The 24,397-nt window shown below is 30.1% G+C and overlaps 1 protein-coding gene across 2 annotated transcripts in view; it reads right to left on the bottom strand.

The window, feature by feature from the left end:
- The window catches only part of LOC141393987 (uncharacterized), a 402,117-nt gene that overhangs the window by 19,546 nt on the left and 358,174 nt on the right, over window positions 1-24,397 (bottom strand). The window contains exon 3 of one of the 2 annotated variants that reach the window (XM_073967673.1): window positions 4,889-5,152. The exons of the other annotated variant lie outside the window; for it this stretch is intronic. Within the exon in view, the coding sequence (XP_073823774.1) occupies window positions 5,124-5,152 (29 nt within the window). The 3' untranslated portion in view covers window positions 4,889-5,123. Of the gene's footprint in view, window positions 1-4,888; window positions 5,153-24,397 lie in introns of those variants that run through there. 2 annotated transcript variants of the gene reach the window in all.

The following is a 24,397-nucleotide window of genomic DNA, read 5'->3' as shown; positions in this document are numbered from 1 at the left end:
CCGAAAATTGTGAAGGCTATATTAAATCGTGGAACTGTACCGGAGGAAAGTTTTTACCACCAGCGAATACTAAATACCAAATTTCAGCCATTTCGGAGGAATATTGATGAAGGCGTGGTCCTGTTCGGACAAATTTTTGGGGGAAAGTTTTATACTACCATCGGATACCAAATGTCAGCCATTTTGGTGGAATATTGAAGCCACAACCATAAAAATATAGAAAAATTGGAGGTACCCTTCTATGGGGGCAATATGAAGGCGTAGACCTATACCTACAAATTTAAGGTGGAAAGTTTTGTACCCCCAACGATTACTAAATACCAAATTACAGCCATTTCGATGGATTATTGTGACCATACCCTTCAAAATACCGAAAATTGTGAAGGCTATATTAAATCGTGGAACTGTACCGGAGGAAAGTTTTTACCACCAGCGAATACTAAATACCAAATTTCAGCCATTTCGGAGGAATATTGATGCCACAACCTACAAAATGCCGAAAATCGGGAGGTACCGTTCTATGGGGGCTATATGAAGGCGTGACCTATACCGACACAATTTGGGGAGAAAGTTGTATACCACCAACGAAGGCTAAGTACCAAATTTCAGTCATTTTGGGGTGGTAATGAAGCTACACATATGTTCCCACAACATCGCCGAAGGGAGACTTCTCTCATATCAATGAGTGCACGCTGATTCATATTGGCTCAATGATATGGGACTTACTTTTTATCGCCGAGTCCGAACGCCGTGTCTTACGACACCACTTATAGAGAAGTTTTTCATGGCTGAAATACTCAGGAAATGTCGCCAGCATTACTGAGGGGTAATTTTGACACCGTTGTAAATTTGATGTTGCTTGGCCTGGGATTCGAACCACAGACCTTCTGAATGCAAGGCGGACGTGCTAATCATTGCACCACGGTGGCCCCTGATAATGAAACCTAAAACCTCCAAAAATACCGAAAATCGGGTGATACCGTTCTATGGGGGCTATATCAAAACGTGGATCGCTATAGCCCATTTGTAATACCAAATATCCTAGGTGTCCATAAAATTATGAACATGGCATGGCACTTTCAATTTAGAATAAAACACTTATGTTATTTTTAAGTATTTAAGATTTATGATAATAGCTTAAGTACATTAGTATAAATGTATCAATTATCATTATGGGTCGTAAAATCGATGTGTGTGTACAGAGAATAAATAATGTAATAAGGTCCACACACAAAGATAGTGACGCGATCAATAGAAGGCATACACTGTAGCATGGGGGGACAAAACACTCTCCATGTGCGCTGCTTGCGTTGATAAGATGCATGATATGTCAACGTATAGTCTAAGTTAGAATAGTTTAGGTAGCATTTAAGAAAATACTTTTCAATAAATATTTAGAATTGAATCCTCAACCAAACCGAAAGGTTGTCTTTTCTCTTCTCACCTAAACACTAGGAGTAATAGAAACTTCTATACCAAATTACAAAGCTCTAACTTAAAAATTACAAGCTGTTTCTTGATTTCAACAGACGGACGGACAGACGGACATGGTTAAATCGACTTAGAATTTTACACTGATCAAGAATATATAAACTTTATAGGGTCTCCGATGAATATTTCGATGTGTTACAAATGGAATGACAAATTTAAATATACCCTCCATATTATGGTGGAGGATATCAAAAGAAACATACAACAAATTTACAACCTTGTTTTGTTAAAACAATTATAATTTAAAAAAAATTTGCTGAGGGGATGCTTTAGTTTTGGCCGACTTTGTATTCGTTATTATTCAATAAAATATTATAAAAGATAGATTTTTTTTGTTTTTCAAAATAGTCAGGCTTAATTAATTTAATTAATTTATTAGTGGGAAAAATTGGGAAACTTTTTGTACCCAAGTGTCAATTGCTCGCTCAAATAGATACTTGAGAATAGAAACGCTCTGATCGAGAATTTCTTTTGCACTACCTAAACTCAAGCAACTTCAACAAGATTTGGTTTTGTTTGCAAGTGAAGTTGCTCGAGTTTAGGTAGTGACAAAGAAATTCTCGATCAGAGTGTTTCTTTGCTCAAGTATCTATTTGAGCGAGCAATTGACACTTGGGTACAAAAAGTTTCTTGTTGAAAAACAAGAAACAAGGGAACTGATGAAGATCTGTGGCGAGATCTGAAACTAAAGTCTTCCCTGCCTTACCCCTTGGTAAACATCGCCAATTTTTCCCACAAACAACTTTAAGTTATGTTTTTATAAAATATTAAAACAACGAATATGGGATTAAGCCTGACTATTTTGAAAAACAAAATAGAAGTCGTCATCCCAAATAAAAAACGCCAACCTTCCTAAAGATAGATTTTTTTCTTCATAAAATCGTCTACTTTTTGCTAATTGCTTGAATATTATAAGAACAACCTTACAGCATATTACAACATATATAAATCCACATTTATAAGCCTGATAGTCCTTGAAAAATATGCTTTAAAAATAAACATTTATAAGTATGATACTCCTTGAAAAATATGCTTAAAAAGTCATTGAAAATGATATTAAAAATATTATTAAAAAATCCTTAAAAAATATGTTTTTAAAAATCCACTTTGTTAGGCCTTACAGTCCTTGAAAAATAACCTTAAATAATCCACGTTAATAGGTCTGATAGTTCTTGAAAAATATTCTTTAAAAAATCCACGTTTATAGGCCTGACAGTCCTTGCAAAATAGGCTTTAAAAATTCACGTTTAGGTCTGATATTCCTTGAAAAAATGCTTTTTTGAAAAACATTCTTTAAAAATTCCACGTTTATAGGTCTGATAGTCCTTAAAAAATATTCTTTAAAAAATCTACGTCTATAGGTCTGATAGTCCTTGAAAAATATTCTTGATAGTTTTTAAAAATATTATTAAAAATATTATTATTAATATTATTAAATTATTATTAAATTATTTTAAAAATATTATTAAAAAATCCTTAAAAAATATGTTTTTAAAAATCCACTTTGTTAGGCCTTACAGTCCTTGAAAAATAACCTTAAATAATCCACGTTAATAGGTCTGATAGTCCTTGAAAAATATTCTTTAAAAAATCCACGTTTATAGGCCTGACAGTCCTTGCAAAATAAGCTTTAAAAATTCACGTTTAGGTCTGATATTCCTTCCAAAAATGCTTTTTTGAAAAACATTCTTTAAAAATTCCACGTTTATAGGTCTGATAGTCCTTGAAAAATATTCTTTAAAAAATCTACGTCTATAGGTCTGATAGTCCTTGAAAAATATTCTTTAAAAATTCACGTTTATAGGTCTGATAGTCCTTGAAAAAATATTCTTTGAAAAATCCATGTTTATATGCCTGATAGTCCTTGAAAAACTATTCCTTGAAAAATCCACGTTTATAGGTCTGGTAGTCCCTAAAAAATATTCTAAAAATATTCCGTGAAAATATATTCTTAAAAAAATTCACGTTTATAGGACTGATAGTCCTTGTAAAATATTCTTTAAAAAATCCGCGTTTATGGGTCTGATAGTCCTTCAAAAATATTCTTTAAAAAATCCACGTTTATAGGTTTGATAGTCCTTGAAAAATATTCTTTAAAAAATCCGCGTTTATAGGTCTGATAGTCCTTAAAAAATATTCTTTAAAAAATCTAAGTTTGTTGGCCTGATAGACCTTGGCAAATATTCTTTTAAAATGCACGTTTATAGGTCTGTGAGGGAGGACCTTTTTGAAACATGGTGTCAGCTTGGAATGGACAAAGTAAGAATGTATGAAAATAAGCAGGATTTCTGTACTACCGCCATACGGTTTGCGCGCAAAGATCAAAGTGGGTAACAAACACAGATTTGGAATGATGATTTTTGTCTTAATCTATGTAAAATTGATGCAGTATCAAAATTTTATTTTTGATTTTTTTTAATGGAAAACTTGATTTTGAAAATATTGTGCCCATATACAAAATGTGAAATAGTCACTTTAGTTGCAACTTTTTGAGCACCACTGTAAATATTATTCTTCGCCGTTAGTAATAGATCACCGGGGATGAATTATTTTTCACTCGAGCTACAACTGTAGTGGGATTCTCTAACTCTTTTTTTGAGTTACCGACAAAAATCGGTAAAATTAAAACCCAAAATTATGAATGAAAAATTCAAATAAAAGTTGGCAACACTCTTGCTATCGCTAGATGTTTATGACAACTTTTTATTCGTCGCTAACTTACCGACAAACGTGGTTAATTACCGAAATTATAAACATTTTAATTTTACCGATTTTTGTCGGTAACTCAAAAATGAGTAAGTGCATCGCGCTACTGAAGCACAATTTTTCTGACTCCACACACCTGCATTAAAAAATTAAAACCCAAATTTATGAATGAAAAATTCAAATAAAAGTTGGCAACACTTTTGCTATCGCTAGAAGTTTATGAAAACTTTTTATTCGTCGCTAAACTACCGACAAACATGGTTAATTACCGAAATTATAAACATTTTAATTTTACCAAATTTTTTTCGGTAACTCAAAAAATGAGTTAGAGAATCGCACTACTGAAGCACAATTTTTCCGACTCCACACACCTGCCATGAAAATGTTTTTCAGTCACAGGGTGTTACACAAATTCTCGTCACTGGGTAGTGAAACTAATTCACTACTAGATATCAAAAGCGACGGGTGTTGTCAATAATTTACCTCAAATTTCCCTTCATGTCATTTAAACACAGGCTGTGGTTCTGTATTAAAAACTAAAATGGCATAAATGTATGTTTCTTATCAAATGTATAAACCTATAATTATTGCTTTTAACGTGAAAATGTTTATAATGATAGCATTTTAATAGAACGTTTACATATAACCGGATTTAATAAATCCTAAGGCCGATAGCCCTAGTTGCTAGTGCCTTTTTTATAATTTTTTTATTATGATTTTTAATTGTAATAAATATTTCAAAAATAAAATAAATAATAAATCCACTGTATTTCAAATGTCATTTCGATTGCGTGTACGACAAATAAATCCTCAGAAAAAAGGTTAACCCGCAAAAGAAAGCTCTAATGCAATTGGCGTTTAAATTAGGTTTGATAAAACTATGAAGTTTTGAAAACTTCAATATTACTTACTAAATTATATGCAATTCAAAAACTATTGTTAAGCGTGTGCCTACCTGTAAATATAAAGAGAAATAAATAATCAAATCAGTAAAATTGATAGAAAATGTAAATTAAATATTTTTAAGTTAATTGAGGGCCTATTTATGTGTGTCGATAAGAAAATGAATTCGTAAGAAACACTACCAAATTTGAGGGTGTTTTTAATTTTTCATGCGCTCATGCGTTTCGAAATACATAAACAGGCTGTAAAGTCTTTGTAGTTAAAACACTTCATTTAAGCAAAATATATGTTATGGCACGAAGTTTCATCACTTTTTATAATTCAATTCCAAAATTATACTAACTTAACAAAAGTATACTAACTTAACAGTGTTTAATGGGTGACGTAGGGGATGGAAGATACCAAGGAATGGTCCTGACCGGTTTTAACATGGCAAAGCCCAGGATTTATCTTGGTCCCTCTTTCATCTCAAGTGGACACTGACCTCCCCGTGGTGTCACCTGGGGAACTGCCTTTAACACCCGTTAAAGGTAGTGAGCTAACATGTGCCGCGCGTTCACCCATAAGAACGTTAAAAACTTGGGTTTGGGCGTCGGGTTAGTAACCCTCCCCTAGAAAAAAACTGCCTACTATGAAAAAACGAAAGAAAAGAAAAACAAACCCCTCTACAGTTGACGAACCCCGCAAACGTTTTAAGGACCATGATCTGCGAATCTGCACCTGGAATGTTCGCACTCTTTATAGAGAAGGTGCAGTCTTCGCATTGGCAGACGTACTTGAAAAGTACAAGGCCGATATTACTGCCATACAGGAAATACGATGGTTTGGGAAAGGCGTCACAACAACACCTAAAGGTGACGCACTGTATTATAGCTGCCATGACGTAAAGCATGAGTTTGCTTGCGGATTCGTAGTTAGTCGGAGACTAAAACATCTGGTATCCAGCTTCACCCCAGTGAATGAAAGACTTGCTGCAATTCGAATAAAAGCTAAATTTTTCAACATCAGATTTATTTGCGCTCATGCTCCCACTGAAGAAAAGGACGAACAGACCAAAGATATATTTCACGAGCGCTTAGAAGAAACATATGACCGTTGCCCTGCCCATGACGTTAAAATCATTCTAGGCGATTTTAATGCCAAAATTGGAAAGGAGAATATCTTTGGCCCAACAGTCAGGAAATTCAGTCTCCACAGTGAAACATCTGACAATGGTATGAGGCTGATAGACTTTGCAGCTGCAAAAAACATGGTAGTTAGCAGTACCAGATTTAATCATCTCGATATTCATAAGGGCACCTGGCTGTCCCCAGATCAAAGAACAAGTAATCAAATTGATCATGTTGTGATAGATGGAAGACATTCATCCAGCGTGTTGGATGTACGATCGTTCCGAGGCGCAAACATTGATTCGGACCACTATCTTGTTGCAGCAAAGGTACGTACCCGTCTAAACGTTGCAAATAAAGCACGAACAGACACAACGCGGAAGTTGGACATCGATAGGCTGCAAACACAACAGAAAGCCACAGCATATTCCACTCAACTAGCCCAATTGCTTAACGCGAGCACTCCTTGTCCCGATAACATAACAACACAATGGCAAAATATTGCCCACTCCATGCAAACAGCCGCAAAATCCATACTTGGATTCCAGAGACCTCCACAAAGGAATTCATGGTATGACCAGGAGTGTCGTGCTGCTACCGAAGATAAAAATGTGGCATATAGAGCTACTTTACAATCAGTAGCAACGCGTAGCGCACGAGAGACATATCGGGTGAAAAGGAGAGAAGAGAAACGTCTTTTCCGCAAGAAAAAGAGAGAAATGGAAAAGCGGGAGTGTGAAAAAATCGAGATGTACAGGAGCCAGAATGAAGTCCGAAAATTCTACCAAAGAGTGAAACATCAAACAGATGGCTTTGGTACAGGCACATCCTCCTGTAGAGACCAGCAAGGTAATCTGGTAACAGATACAGATAGCGTGCTCAGGATATGGAAGGAACATTTCTCCAATCTGCTGGTATCCAATAGTGGCGAAGACGATGATACCGCAGATCCAATCCCAGAAGATGGTATAGAATGTATACCACCCGGCCAAGATGAGGTAAAAACAGCAATCAACCGGCTGAAGAATAATAAAGCAGCAGGAGCCGATGGCTTACCAGCCGAGCTGTTTAAAACCGGAGGCGACGCGCTGATAAGGTGTATGCATCAGCTAGTTAGCACCATCTGGCAGGAAGAACGCGTACCCGACGATTGGAACCTGAGCATCCTATGTCCCGTCCACAAAAAAGGAGATAAGACTGTATGCTCCAACTATAGGGGCATAAGTCTACTCCCTATTGCCTATAAGATAGTGTCAGGGATACTGTGCGAACGAATAAAGCCTATGGTCAACCAGATAATTGGACCGTACCAATGTGGCTTTAGACCTGGCAAGTCCACCATTGACCAGATATTTACCCTGCGGCAAATCCTAGAGAACTACGCCATAGCAAAGTGCACATGTATGCCGATGATGTGCAGATATTTTTGAGTAGTCCTCTAAACAAGATTAGTCAGTATGTAGGAAAACTTAATGATGATCTCTCCCTAGTGTGCGAATGGGCTAAAGCGAATGGATTAGTTTTAAACCCAACTAAATCAAAATGTTTGATCATTCATAAAAACAAAAAAGTTTCACTGCCAAACTTTGATATCCTCGTCAACAATGAAAAAATTGAACAGGTCTCCAGCGTAAAAAATCTTGGCGTGATTTTCAACAACACCTTAAACTGGAACAACCATATAAACGCTGTCGTTGGTCAAACCTATTCCAAACTTCGGGCGTTGTGGTTAACGCATTCATACACTCCTCCCGAAATTCGTTGCCTTTTGGCAAAAACATTCTTGATGCCAGGTTTATTGTATGGGTGTGAAATATTTGCTAATTGCGATTCACTAAGTCGTCATAAACTGAACGTGACATTTAATAGTATAACACGTTATGTATATGGCTTAAGAAAAAGACAAAATGTCACACAATTCTCCAAATCACTTTATGGGGTAAACTTTGACACTCTTCTTAAAATTAAATCATTACAATTTCTTCATAAGGCTATTTTCAAAGAAAAACCGAAGTATCTCTTTAAAAGACTATCATTTACAAGATCGCGTAGAGGAAAGAAGATTATACCTTTTAGACGGAGGACCCTTGTGTCTGAAAGGCAATTTTTTATTGGCACTATACGTCATTGGAATGCTCTACCATCTGTTTTACAACGCGTCAACAATGTTACTACTTTCAAAAAAAGGCTTCAACATTATTTTTCAATCATAACATGAAACGTTTGGTATGATCATAATGTCCTTTCTGCTGTTTTCATTACGGATATGTAACTTAAACATTAAAATTTTTATTGTAATTCAATTTTTAATGCTTATTCATATTCATTTCATATATTTTTGTTATCATAACTTTATTACAATTTATATATCCCCAATTTTTACCCTTATTATAATAGTAAAATTATGTAATTTTTAATGATTTTAACACACGGATATGTGATTATATTTACAATCCTGTACTGTAACTTATAAGACTTTTGTCTTGTTGTGCAGGAGAAACACAAAATAAATAAATAAATAAATAAAATAAAAAAAAAAAAAAAAAAAAAAAAAAGAAGACCCAAGAGATGAAGATCGACACATTTCAACTTTTTGTCGGTTATAAAGCAGCATTCGACAGTCCCCTCCGATCAAAGGTATTCCATGCAATGTCTGAATTTGGTATTCCCGCAAAGCTCATCCGACTTTGTAAGATGACACTAACTGATACTAGGTCCTCAGTTAAAATTGGAAAGAACCTCTCCGAAGAAATTTGTACCAAAAGAGGTTTCAGACAAGGAGACAGCCTTTCGTGTGACCTATTCAACATTTTGCTGGAAAAGGTAATACGAGATGCAAATGTCAAAAGAAATGGCACAATTTACACCAATAGCCACATGTTACTTGCCTATGCTGATGACATAGACATCATGGGACGATCAGTAAAGGAAGTAACTGATACCTTTAGGAAGGTCGAAGCAGAATCTGCGAAAGTGGGTCTGGCGGTAAACGGCGAAAAGACCAAATTGATGGTGTCGACGCGCAAAGCGTCCATAGAGCTCGGACCAACTGTGGAAGTTGGTACCTACAATTTTGAGGTAGTTAAAGACTTCGTCTACCTCGGCACTGCCATAAACACAACAAACAACATCAGTTGTGAAATAAGAAGATTAATTGTATTGGTCAACAGATGCTACTATGGTCTAAGTAAGCAATTTAAAAACAAAGCCACATCTCGTCAAACAAAAATAACACTATACAAAACGCTGATACTACCCGTGCTAATGTATGGCTCCGAAGCATGGGTACTTGCGCAAGCAGATAAGGCAGTGCTTGGTGTGTTTGAGAGGAAAATTCTTCGAAAGATCTACGGGCCGATTTGCGTTGACGGTGAATATCGACGTCGTATGAAGCACGAGCTATATAAGCTATACAAAGACATGCATATAGTTAAACGTATCGAGATGCAACGATTGCGTTGGCTAGGCCATATCATGAGAATGAGCGATGATGAACCCGCTAAAAAGGCGTATGAATACATGCCACATGGCGGTGCACGCAGAATCGGCAGGCCTAAGCTTCGATGGAGCACACAAGTGGATGAAGAAATGGAAAGGCGCGGTATTCCAAAAACAGAGAGGAATGGAGATCTTTTCTTAGTTCGGTCTATGGAACAAATGTTCTGTAATGGGCCAACTAAGTAAGTAAGTAAGTAACAGTGTTTAATACAAATAGCTTAAGCAGTAAAATGGTTTAAATAATTTCTTTAACGGTAACTTATACTTTGTGATCTTTGTGATTTTTTTACATCACAATGTAACATTTGCATTTTCCTTTATCCTTATGTATCTTCCTTCTTAACTAACTAAAATTAGAACACCCAATAACTACAAATTTGTTTTACAATTGCAACAAAAAAGACGCTGGCATAAAAAAAGTATTTGTTTCCATGCCAAAAACATATCCAGAGCAAAAGACTTTAACAAAGTAAAATACAATTGCAAACGAAAACTTGTTCTTAACAAAGAAGGACAAATTCTTTGTAAATGTTTAATCAAGTATAATATGATAAAATACAATGTCATTAAAAGGAAGTAGAAATAAATTCGAGAATTATAAATTCAAAATTTTAAAATTAAAACAAAACTGAAGAGTAGTTCCTTGGAGTCTACTGTGAGGTTGGCCAAATTTTGTTGTTTTCGGAGGAAAAAAATTGCAATTTATTTAAATATCTGAATATCTTGAGTTATTCAGAGTTTAATCATTGATTCAAAAACTCCAGTTCCATTATTTCCAAAATAACGACATCACTGCTCCTGTGTAGTTATCATTATTTTTATGATTTTAATAACAATTTTCTTCAATAAACTTCAGCAAACATTTTCGCCAATGACATTAAACGCATTTTAATTTTACTAGGAAACATCCTTAGCCTATCAACAATGTTTGCTTTTTGTTAACATATTTTAGACATAATTAAATGTGAAACACTTATAAAATGTTATGATGTCATCATGAAAATGAGAATGAAAATTGGGTTGAACGATGCCATAACACATTAAAATGAGACCACTTAATGTTATCACGTTTAAGAGGTAAAAGAGAGGATGTTGGTGCACATGGGAAATAATAAAAACGCGGTGTAATTAAATACAGTGGAATTTTTAACAATATTCCCCTTTAAGGCTAAAAGTTCGATATTTTTACAATGTTTTTCAATATTCATGTGTCGAAGACCTTTATTATAATATCTGCCGTTATTTACTCAAAGATCGTTTTTTGTCTAAGTAATATCTAAGTTTTTCTACAATTATTGTCCTCGAAAAAATATTTAAAAAATCCACGATTATTGTGCTCGAAAAAATATTTAAAAAATCCACGATTATTGTGCTCGAAAAAATATTTAAAAAATCCACGATTATTGTGCTCGAAAAAATATTTAAAAAATCCACGATTATTGTGCTCGAAAAAATATTTAAAAAATCCACGATTATTGTGCTCGAAAAAATATTTAAAAAATCCACGATTATTGTGCTCGAAAAAACATTTAAATAATCCACGATTATTGTGCTCGAAAAAACATTTAAATAATCCACGATTATTGTGCTCGAAAAAATATTTAAAAAATCCACGATTATTGTGCTCGAAAAAACATTTAAATAATCCACGATTATTGTGCTCGAAAAAATATTTAAAAAATCCACGATTATTGCCCCCGAAAAAATATTTAAAAAATCCACGATTATTGTGCTCGAAAAAATATTTAAAAAATCCACGATTATTGTGCTCGAAAAAATATTTACAAAATCCACGATTATTGTGCTCGAAAAAATATTTAAAAAATCCACGATTATTGTGCTCGAAAAAATATTTAAAAAATCCACGATTGTTGTGCTCGAAAAAATATTTAAAAAATCCACGATTATTGTGCTCGAAAAAATATTTAAAAAATCCACGATTATTGTGGTCGAAAAAATATTTAAAAAATCCATGATTATTGTGCTCGAAAAAATATTTAAAAAATCCACGATTATTGTGCTCGAAAAAATATTTAAAAAATCCACGATTATTGTGCTCGAAAAAATATTTAAAAAATCCACGATTATTGTGCTCGAAAAAATATTTAAAAAATCCACGATTATTGTGCTCGAAAAAATATTCAAAAAATCCACGATTATTGTGCTCGAAAAAATACTTGAAAAATCCACGATTATTGTGCTCGAAAAAATATTTAAAAAATCCACAATAATTGTGCTCGAAAAAATATTTAAAAAATCCACGATTATTGTGCTCGAAAAAACATTTAAATAATCCACGATTATTGTGCTCGAAAAAATATTTAAAAAATCCACGATTATTGTGCTCGAAATAATATGTAAAAAATCCACGATTATTGTCCTCGACAAAATATGTAAAAAATCCCGGATTATTGTCCTCAAAAAATTTGTCAAAAAATCCACGATTACTGTCCTCGAAAAATATGTAAAAAATCCACAATTATTGTCTTAAAAAATATGTAAAAAATTCACGATTATTGTCCTAAAAAAATATGTAAAAAACTCACGATTATTGTCCTAAAAATATGGAAAAAATCCACGATTATTGTGCTCGAAAAAATATTTAAAAAATCCACGATTATTGTGCTCGAAAAAATATTCAAAAAATCCACGATTATTGTGCTCGAAAAAATATTTAAAAAATCCACGATTATTGTGCTCGAAAAAATATTTAAAAAATCCACGATTATTGTGCTCGAAAAAATATTTAAAAAATCCACGATTATTGTGCTCGAAAAAATATTTAAAAAATCCACGATTATTGTGCTCGAAAAAATATTTAAAAAATCCACGATTATTGTGCTCGAAAAAATATTCAAAAAATCCACGATTATTGTGCTCGAAAAAATATTTAAAAAATCCACGATTATTGTGCTCGAAAAAATATTTAAAAAATCCACGATTATTGTGCTCGAAAAAATATTTAAAAAATCCACGATTATTGTGCTCGAAAAAATATTTAAAAAATCCACAATTATTGTGCTCGAAAAAATATTTAAAAAATCCACGATTATTGTGCTCGAAAAAATATTTAAAAAATCCACGATTATTGTGCTCGAAAAAATATTTAAAAAATCCACGATTATTGTGCTCGAAAAAATATTTAAAAAATCCACGATTATTGTGCTCGAAAAAATATTTAAAAAATCCACGATTATTGTGCTCGAAAAAACATTTAAATAATCCACGATTATTGTGCTCGAAAAAATATTTAAAAAATCCACGATTATTGTGCTCGAAATAATATGTAAAAAATCCACGATTATTGTCCTCGACAAAATATGTAAAAAATCCCGGATTATTGTCCTCAAAAAATTTGTCAAAAAATCCACGATTACTGTCCTCGAAAAATATGTAAAAAATCCACAATTATTGTCTTAAAAAATATGTAAAAAATTCACGATTATTGTCCTAAAAAAATATGTAAAAAACTCACGATTATTGTCCTAAAAATATGGAAAAAATTCACGATTATTGTGCTCGAAAAAATATTTAAAAAATCCACGATTATTGTGCTCGAAAAAATATTCAAAAAATCCACGATTATTGTGCTCGAAAAAATATTTAAAAAATCCACGATTATTGTGCTCGAAAAAATATTCAAAAAATCCACGATTATTGTGCTCGAAAAAATATTTAAAAAATCCACGATTATTGTGCTCGAAAAAATATTTAAAAAATCCACGATTATTGTGCTCGAAAAAATATTTAAAAAATCCACGATTATTGTGCTCGAAAAAATATTTAAAAAATCCACGATTATTGTGCTCGAAAAAATATTCAAAAAATCCACGATTATTGTGCTCGAAAAAATATTTAAAAAATCCACGATTATTGTGCTCGAAAAAATATTTAAAAAATCCACGATTATTGTGCTCGAAAAAATATTTAAAAAATCCACGATTATTGTGCTCGAAAAAATATTTAAAAAATCCACAATTATTGTGCTCGAAAAAATATTTAAAAAATCCACGATTATTGTGCTCGAAAAAATATTTAAAAAATCCACGATTATTGTGCTCGAAAAAATATTTAAAAAATCCACGATTATTGTGCTCGAAAAAATATTTAAAAAATCCACGATTATTGTGCTCGAAAAAATATTTAAAAAATCCACGATTATTGTGCTCGAAAAAACATTTAAATAATCCACGATTATTGTGCTCGAAAAAATATTTAAAAAATCCACGATTATTGTGCTCGAAATAATATGTAAAAAATCCACGATTATTGTCCTCGACAAAATATGTAAAAAATCCCGGATTATTGTCCTCAAAAAATTTGTCAAAAAATCCACGATTACTGTCCTCGAAAAATATGTAAAAAATCCACAATTATTGTCTTAAAAAATATGTAAAAAATTCACGATTATTGTCCTAAAAAAATATGTAAAAAACTCACGATTATTGTCCTAAAAATATGGAAAAAATTCACGATTATTGTGCTCGAAAAAATATTTAAAAAATCCACGATTATTGTGCTCGAAAAAATATTCAAAAAATCCACGATTATTGTGCTCGAAAAAATATTTAAAAAATCCACGATTATTGTGCTCGAAAAAATATTCAAAAAATCCACGATTATTGTGCTCGAAAAAATATTTAAAAAATCCACGATTATTGTGCTCGAAAAAATATTTAAAAAATCCACGATTATTGTGCTCGAAAAAATATTTAAAAAATCCACGATTATTGTGCTCGAAAAAATATTTAAAAAATCCACGATTATTGTGCTCGAAAAAATATTCAAAAAATCCACGATTATTGTGCTCGAAAAAATATTTAAAAAATCCACGATTATTGTGCTCGAAAAAATATTTAAAAAATCCACGATTATTGTGCTCGAAAAAATATTTAAAAAATCCACGATTATTGTGCTCGAAAAAATATTTAAAAAATCCACAATTATTGTGCTCGAAAAAATATTTAAAAAATCCACGATTATTGTGCTCGAAAAAATATTTAAAAAATCCACGATTATTGTGCTCGAAAAAATATTTAAAAAATCCACGATTATTGTGCTCGAAAAAATATTTAAAAAATCCACGATTATTGTGCTCGAAAAAATATTTAAAAAATCCACGATTATTGTGCTCGAAAAAACATTTAAATAATCCACGATTATTGTGCTCGAAAAAATATTTAAAAAATCCACGATTATTGTGCTCGAAATAATATGTAAAAAATCCACGATTATTGTCCTCGACAAAATATGTAAAAAATCCCGGATTATTGTCCTCAAAAAATTTGTCAAAAAATCCACGATTACTGTCCTCGAAAAATATGTAAAAAATCCACAATTATTGTCTTAAAAAATATGTAAAAAATTCACGATTATTGTCCTAAAAAAATATGTAAAAAACTCACGATTATTGTCCTAAAAATATGGAAAAAATTCACGATTATTGTGCTCGAAAAAATATTTAAAAAATCCACGATTATTGTGCTCGAAAAAATATTCAAAAAATCCACGATTATTGTGCTCGAAAAAATATTTAAAAAATCCACGATTATTGTGCTCGAAAAAATATTTAAAAAATCCACGATTATTGTGCTCGAAAAAATATTTAAAAAATCCACGATTATTGTGCTCGAAAAAATATTTAAAAAATCCACGATTATTGTGCTCGAAAAAATATTCAAAAAATCCACGATTATTGTGCTCGAAAAAATACTTGAAAAATCCACGATTATTGTGCTCGAAAAAATATTTAAAAAATCCACAATAATTGTGCTCGAAAAAATACTTGAAAAATCCACGATTATTGTGCTCGAAAAAATATTTAAAAAATCCACGATTATTGTGCTCGAAAAAATATTCAAAAAATCCACGATTATTGTGCTCGAAAAAATACTTGAAAAATCCACGATTATTGTGCTCGACAAAATATTTAAAAAATCCACGATGATTGTGCTCGAACAAATATTTAAAAAATCCACGATTATTGTGCTCGAAAAAATATTCAAAAAATCCACGATTATTGTGCTCGAAAAAATACTTGAAAAATCCACGATTATTGTGCTCGAAAAAATATTTAAAAAATCCACGATTATTGTGCTCGAAAAAATACTTGAAAAATCCACGATTATTGTGCTCGAAAAAATATTTAAAAAATCCACGATTATTGTGCTCGAAAAAATATTTAAAAAATCCACGATTATTGTGCTCGAAAAAATATTTAAAAAATCCACGATTATTGTGCTCGAAAAAATATTTAAAAAATCCACGATTATTGTGCTCGAAAAAATATTTAAAAAATCCACGATTATTGTGCTCGAAAAAATATTTAAAAAATCCACGATGATTGTGCTCGAAAAAAATATTTAAAAAATCCACGATTATTGTGCTCGAAAAAATATTCAAAAAATCCACGATTATTGTGCTCGAAAAAATACTTGAAAAATCCACGATTATTGTGCTCGAAAAAATATTTAAAAAATCCACGATTATTGTGCTCGAAAAAATATTTAAAAAATCCACGATTATTGTGCTCGAAAAAATATTTAAAAAATCCACGATTATTGTGCTCGAAAAAATATTTAAAAAATCCACGATTATTGTGCTCGAAAAAATATTTAAAAAATCCACGATTATTGTGCTCGAAAAAATATTTAAAAAATCCACAATTATTGTGCTCGAAAAAATATTTAAAAAATCCACGATTATTGTGCTCGAAAAAATATTTAAAAAATCCACGATTATTGTGCTCGAAAAAATATTTAAAAAATCCACGATTATTGTGCTCGAAAAAATATTTAAAAAATCCACGATTATTGTGCTCGAAAAAATATTTAAAAAATCCACGATTATTGTGCTCGAAAAAATATTTAAAAAATCCACGATTATTGTGCTCGAAAAAATATTTAAAAAATCCACGATTATTGTGCTCGAAAAAATATTTAAAAAATCCACGATTATTGTGCTCGAAAAAATATTTAAAAAATCCACGATTATTGTGCTCGAAAAAATATTTAAAAAATCCACGATTATTGTGCTCGAAAAAATATTTAAAAAATCCACGATTATTGTGCTCGAAAAAATATTTAAAAAATCCACTATTATTGTCCTGGAAAAATATGTAAAAAATCCACGATTATTGTCCTCAAAAAAATATGTTAAAAAATCCACGATCATTGTGCTCAAAAAATATTTAAAAAATCCACGATTATTGTGCTCGAAAAAATATTTAAAAAATCCACGATTATTGTGCTAGAAAAAAGTATTTAAAAATCCACGATTATTGTGCTTGGAAAAATATTTAAAAAATCCACGATTATTGTGCTAGAAAAAAGTATTTAAAAATCCACGATTATTGTGCTTGGAAAAATATTTAAAAAATCCACGATTATTGTGCTCGAAAAAATATTTAAAAAATCCACGATTATTGTGCTAGAAAAAAGTATTTAAAAATCCACGATTATTGTGCTTGGAAAAATATTTAAAAAATCCACGATTATTGTGCTAGAAAAAAGTATTTAAAAATCCACGATTATTGTGCTTGGAATAATATTTAAAAAATCCACGATTATTGTGCTCGAAAAAATATTTAAAAAATCCACGATTATTGTGCTCGAAAAAATATTTAAAAAATCCACGATTATTGTGCTCGAAAAAATATTTAAAAAATCAACGATTATTGTCCTCGAAAAAATATTTAAAAAATCCACGATTATTGTGCTCGAAAAAATATTTAAGAAATCCACGATTATTGTGCTCGAAAAAATATTTAAAAAATCCACGATTATTGTGCTCGAAAAAATATTTAAAAAATCCACGATTATTGTCCTGGAAAAATATGTAAAAAATCCACGATTATTGTCCTCAAAAAAATATGTCAAAAAATCCACGATTATTGTCCTTTGAAAAATATTTAAAAAATCCACGATTATTGTACTCGAAAAAATATGTAAAAAATCAACGATTACTGTTCTCGAAAAAATATTTAAAAAATCCACGATTATTGTTCTCGAAAAAATATTTAAAAAGTCCACTATTATTGTTCTGGAAAAAATATTTTAAAAATCTACGATTATTGTTCTCGAAAAAATATTTAAAAAAATCCACGATTTTTGTTCTCGAAAAAATTTTTAAAAAAATCCACGATTATTGTGCTCGAAAAAATATTTAAAAAATCCACGATTATTGTGCTCGAAAAAATATTTAAAAAATCCACGATTATTGTCCTCGAAAAAATATTTTAAAAATCCACTATTATTGTCCTCGAAAAAATATTTAAAAAATCCACGATTATTGTCTTTCAAAAATATTTAAAAAATCCACGATTATTGTCTTTCAAAAATATTTAAAAAATCCACGATTATTGTGCTCGAAAAAATATTTAAAAAATCCACGATTATTGTGCTCGAAAAAATATTTAAAAAATCCACGATTATTGTGCTCGAAAAAATATTTAAAAAATCCACGATTATTGTGCTCGAAAAAATATTTAAAAAATCCACGATTATTGTGCTCGAAAAAATATTTAAAAAATCCACGATTATTGTGCTTGAAAAAATATTTAAAAAATCCACGATTATTGTGCTCGTTTGTCTTTGGCCCTGGTTTTATATTTTATTGTTTCATTACGCATTATCAAATGATTTACGATTTACATCCCCCAAAATATTTCTTAGACATTACATGAATTACATTTCATTGGCAATTGGTAACATCAATGATGGGGATAATCACCACCCACCCGAACAGGAAATGAAACACCCAACATTTCTTATTTTTATTTTACGCCAAAATGGAACATTGAATATTATTTCAGGTTGTTAGTATTTATTTGCCAGACATTAGACCTATTTCGATAGCAGCTATTTGAGATTATTTCTTTGCTATTTCTACTTCATCCTCATCTCCAGTCCACTCCACTCCACTCAGTTGAATGACCATTACAATAAAATTCAATTGGATTTCTGATTAGCATTAACATAAGACAAAAACAAATAAAAACACCCTAGTTTAGTTCAGCCTAGATGGTTAGCAGTTGGCGGATGGGCAGTAACGGAAATTTATATAGGCCGGATATTGGAAAGCATACGCGCCATACACCGCCATTACTAACCACCATCAAGGCATGACATGGCCAATTGAAGTAAACAAGGCAAACGCAGAAGAAGTAGAAAGTAAATGCAAACAACAATTTCCATTTCTTCGCACAGTTCTGCAGGAAATAAAAATAAATGATATTGCTGGTGTTGCTATTGTTGTTATATATGTAAAAACACTTTAACGATATACATAGATATTAAAGCTGTGTGAAGAAATTATTTAAAGAGAGAGATAAAAAAGTAAAAATGTATTAAAATGTATAAAAAGTATGTCATCAATGATTAAAAAATTTATTGATAACACTTCATATTTCTGGTGGTACTTTACTATACTCTCCTTCCCTTTATTGCTTTGCATTTGAACCATTTATTGTCCCATTCACTCTCCCCATCAATTGCATTTACTACATCATCAACAATTGACATAAGCTCTCTATCAAACATTTCACATTATTCTTATATTGAAAATGACATTAATTGAAATATATTTCATCATAGACAAATGCAATTTATCAAATGCATGTACGTAATTTAATTTATTAATATTACTCATACGCTCGCCCATTCATTCAAATTTACTTTACTATTTTAATGGACACTCATACGCCCCATGTGTATGTGTGTGTCAACAACATTGCATATAAATCATTAATTCTAGCATTGTGGTTTTACTCAACCGACAACGATATTCCATTCAATTAATTTTCAAATTGTATTTAATTAATATTGAATATTCGGATTTTGAAAGAGAGAAAAGAAGGCTTAACATAAGAGGCTGTGGATAGGTTGTTATAAGAAATTGAATTCAATTAAATTGATAAAATCATAAGAGGCTATTCAATTTTATATGAGGATGTATGGATTGATATTGTCAATTTTAATTGAGTATGTAAAAGTAATGGGTATAAAGGAAAACTTCAAAAATTCTAAGTACCTCAACCAATTTGATGCAAAGATACAACAGGGTAAGATGAGCTAAAAACATGGATCCAAAAAACATTTAAAAATCCAAAATATTAAAAAAAAAATCCACGAATATTATCTTCCATAAAATACTTAAAAAATTCACGATTTTTGTCTTTCAAAAATATTTAAAAATCCACGATAATTGTATTCCAAAAAATAATTAAAAAATCCACAATTATTGAAATCGAAAAAATATTAAAAAATTCACGACTATTGAAATCGAAAAAATATTTAAAAAATCCACGACTATTGAACTCGAAAAAATATTTAAAAAATCCACGACTATTGAACTCGAAAAAATATTTAAAAAATCCACGATTATTGTTCTCGAAAAAATATTTAAAAAATCCACGATTATTGTTCTCGAAAAATATTTAAAAAATCCACGATTATTGTTCTCGAAAAAATATTTAAAAAATCCACGATTATTGTTTTCGAAAAAATATTTAAAAAATCCACGATTATTGTTCTCGAAAAAATATTTAAAAAATCCACGATTATTGTCTTCCAAAAAAATATTTAAAAAATCCACGATTATTGTCTTCCAAAAAAATATTTAAAAAATCCACGATTATTGTCTTCCAAAAAAATATTTAAAAAATCCACGATTATTGTCTTCCAAAAAATATTTAAAAAATCCACGATTATTGAACTCGAAAAATTATTTAAAAAAATCCACGATTATTGTTCTCAAAAAAATATTTAAAAAATCCACGATTATTGTTCTCGAAAAAATATTTAAAAAAATCCACGATTATTGTTCTCAAAAAAATATTTAAAAAATCCACGATTATTGTTCTCGAAAAAATATTTAAAAAAATCCACGATTATTGTTCTCGAAAAAATATTTAAAAAATCCACGATTATTGTCTTCCAAAAAAATATTTAAAAAATCCACGATTATTGTCTTCCAAAAAAATATTTAAAAAAAACCACGATTATTGTTCTCGAAAAAATATTTTAAAAATCCACGATTATTGTCTTCAAAAAAATATTTAAAAATCCACGATTATTGTGCTCGAAAAAATATTTAAAAAATCCACGATTATTGTCCTCCAAAAAATATTTAAAAAATCCACGATTACTGTCCTCGAAAAAATATTTAAAAAATCCACAGTTATTGTTCTCGAAAAAATATTTTAAAAATCCACGATTATTGTGCTCGAAAAAATATTTAAAAAATCCACGATTATTGTTCTCGAAAAAATATTTAAAAAATCCACGATTATTGTTCTCGAAAAAATATTTAAAAAATCCACGATTATTGTTCTCGAAAAAATATTTAAAAAATCCACGATTATTGTTCTCGAAAAAATATTTAAAAAATCCACGATTATTGTTCTCGAAAAAATATTTAAAAAACCCACGATTATTGTTCGCGAAAAAATATTTAAAAAATCCACGATTATTGTTCTCGAAAAAATATTTAAAAAATCCACGATTATTGTTCTCGAAAAATATTTAAAAAATCCACGATTATTGAACTCGAAAAATTATTTAAAAAATCCACGATTATTGTTCTCGAAAAAATATTTAAAAAATCCACGACTATTGTCTTTCAAAAATATTTAAAAAAATCCACGACTATTGTCTTTCAAAAATATTTAAAAAATCCACGATTATTGTCTTCCAAAAAAATACTAAAAAATCCAAGATTTTTGTCTTCCAAAAAAATATTAAAAAAATCCACGATTATTGTTCTCGAAAAAATATTTAAAAAATCCACGGTTATTGTTCTCGAAAAAATATTTAAAAATCCTCGATTAATGTTCTCGAAAAAATATTTAAAAAATCCACGATTATTGTTCTCGAAAAAATATTTAAAAAATCCACGATTATATTTAAAAAATCCGCGATTATATTTAAAAAATCCACGATTATATTTAAAAAATCCACGATTATTGTTGTCGAAAAAATATTTAAAAAATCCACGATTATTGTCTTCAAAAAAATATTTAAAAATCCACGATTATTGAACTCGAAAAATTATTTAAAAAATCCACGATTATTGTCTTCAAAAAAATATTTAAAAATCCACGATTATTGAACTCGAAAAATTATTTAAAAAATCCACGAATACTGAACTCGAAAAATTATTTAAAAAATCCACGATTATTGAACTCGAAAAATTATTTAAAAATCCACGATTATTGAACTCGAAAAATTATTTAAAAAATCCACGAATACTGAACTCGAAAAATTATTTAAAAAATCCACGATTATTGTTCTCGAAAAAATATTTAAAAAAATCCACGATTATTGTCTTTCAAAAATATTTAAAAAATCCACGATTATTGTCTTTCAAAAATATTTAAAAAATCCACGATTATTGTCTTTCAAAAATATTTAAAAAATCCACGATTATTGTCTTTCAAAAATATTTAAAAAAATCCACGATTATTGTCTTTCAAAAATATTTAAAAAATCCACGATTATTGTTCTCGAAAAAATATTTAAAAAATCCACGATTATTGTTCTCGAAAAAATATTTAAAAAAATCCACGATTATTGTCTTTCAAAAATATTTAAAAAATCCACGATTATTGTCTTTCAAAAATATTTAAAAAAATCCACGATTATTGTCTTTCAAAAATATTTAAAAAATCCACGATTATTGTCTTTCAAAAATATTTAAAAAATCCACGATTATTGTCTTTCAAAAATATTTAAAAAATCCACGATTATTGTCTTTCAAAAATATTTAAAAAATCCACGATTATTGTCTTTCAAAAATATTTAAAAAATCCACGATTATTGTCTTTCAAAAATATTTAAAAAATCCACGATTATTGTCTTTCAAAAATATTTAAAAAATCCACGATTATTGTTCTCGAAAAAATATTTAAAAAATCCACGATTATTGTTCTCGAAAAAATTTTTAAAAAAATCCACGATTATTGTTCTCGAAAAAATATTTAAAAAATCCACGATTATTGTTCTCGAAAAAATATTTAAAAAATCCACGATTATTGTTCTCGAAAAAATATTTAAAAAATCCACGATTATTGTTCTCGAAAAAATATTTAAAAAATCCACGATTATTGTTCTCGAAAAAATATTTAAAAAATCCACGATTATTGTTCTCGAAAAAATATTTAAAAAATCCACGATTATTGTTCTCGAAAAAATATTTAAAAAATCCACGATTATTGTTCTCGAAAAAATATTTAAAAAATCCACGATTATTGTTCTCGAAAAAATATTTAAAAAATCCACGATTATTGAACTCGAAAAATTATTTTAAAAATCCACGATTATTGTGCTCGAAAAAATATTTAAAAAATCCACGATTATTGTGCTCGAAAAAATATTTAAAAATTCACGATTATTGTCCTCGAAAAAACATTTAAACAATCCACGATTATTATCCTCGAAAAAATGCCTTCCAAAAAATATTTAAAATACCTTCCTTTATTGTCCTCTCAACTTAACTCGGTGTTGTTCGGGGCTAAAACATTAAAATCAGGATATATGATGAAGATTAATTAGTCCATATTCTTAAAACATTCTCCCAACGAAGTAAATTCTCATCCTTTTGCTACCTAACTTTCTTATAATTGTCTGCCTGCCATTCCAAAAAATCCATTGTCATTTTTCACCTATTTGTTATTCAAACCACTTAAGAACTGTTAGCCAATTTAGCACGTTTCTGCCATATTAATACACCTTTGTCGAGTAGAACGTTTACATGGAATGGCTTGTTATCCACTTCTAACAACTAACCATCGTTACGAATCAAGTTGATTGAATAAGTTTTCATTTTCTGTTGGTGTTCTTACCGTCATGGATGTGGGTACCTTTCGTCCATGACATCGTGGCTACAACAACAGAAGAAAATGAACAAGTTCATTTAACAGCTTACATTATGCATTAAATATTTTTGTGCTACTAACTGAATTTTATATTAGCCATTTAGACTATTAAATGGCAGCAGGAAAAAATATAGCATCAATGAATTTTAAATTCAAAAAAGTAATTGGAAAAAGTGATGTCCGATATTTGTTAGTCGAGTGCAATGAGGTGTATGAGTGTTTTTAATGGATGTTCTTTACAATTCCCATACGCCTCCATACACTTTACATCATTCCACAGACCGTATGATTGACGTCACGACGTATACGTCACATTATATTGCTTGACCAACGAAGACGTTTTCTTTGTAGTTCCTTAAGTTTTCACGGTGCGCCTTAACTAATTTTAAATGGAAGGTGCTTACACCTGGGAAGTTTTTGCAAATTCTGAAACTACAATGCTCATAGATGAGAAATATCAAGAAACAAAAAAATCGCCGGAGGGATTTTCAAATAAATCGCGATTTAAATTCACATTTTTAGGGGTTCTTTAGGTTTTCACTATTTTGCTCGGAAACCGCGAGTCCTATGTAAATGAACCTAAAGAAAATGTTGTAGCTGTGAAAATTCTTCACAATATTGGCCTTTATGATGTTTTCGTAGGTTTTACCGTTTTTGATATATAGAAGTTCAAATTGAGACAATGCACTGACTGTATCGCCTCCTTATAGAACAATATCATGCTCGTGCGCCTTAACTAACTATTGATGAAAACCGCTTACACATTGGAAGATTTCCCGGATTCTGAAACAGCAGTGTTCATAGATAAGAAAAATAA

The sequence above is a fragment of the Musca autumnalis genome, unplaced genomic scaffold (genome assembly GCF_047663935.1).
Source record: "Musca autumnalis isolate F117 unplaced genomic scaffold, ASM4766393v1 scaffold_2, whole genome shotgun sequence".
Taxonomy (NCBI): Eukaryota; Metazoa; Arthropoda; class Insecta; order Diptera; family Muscidae; genus Musca; species Musca autumnalis.
Note: the sequence above shows the minus strand (reverse complement) of the source record. Positions and strands in the feature narration are given on the sequence as shown.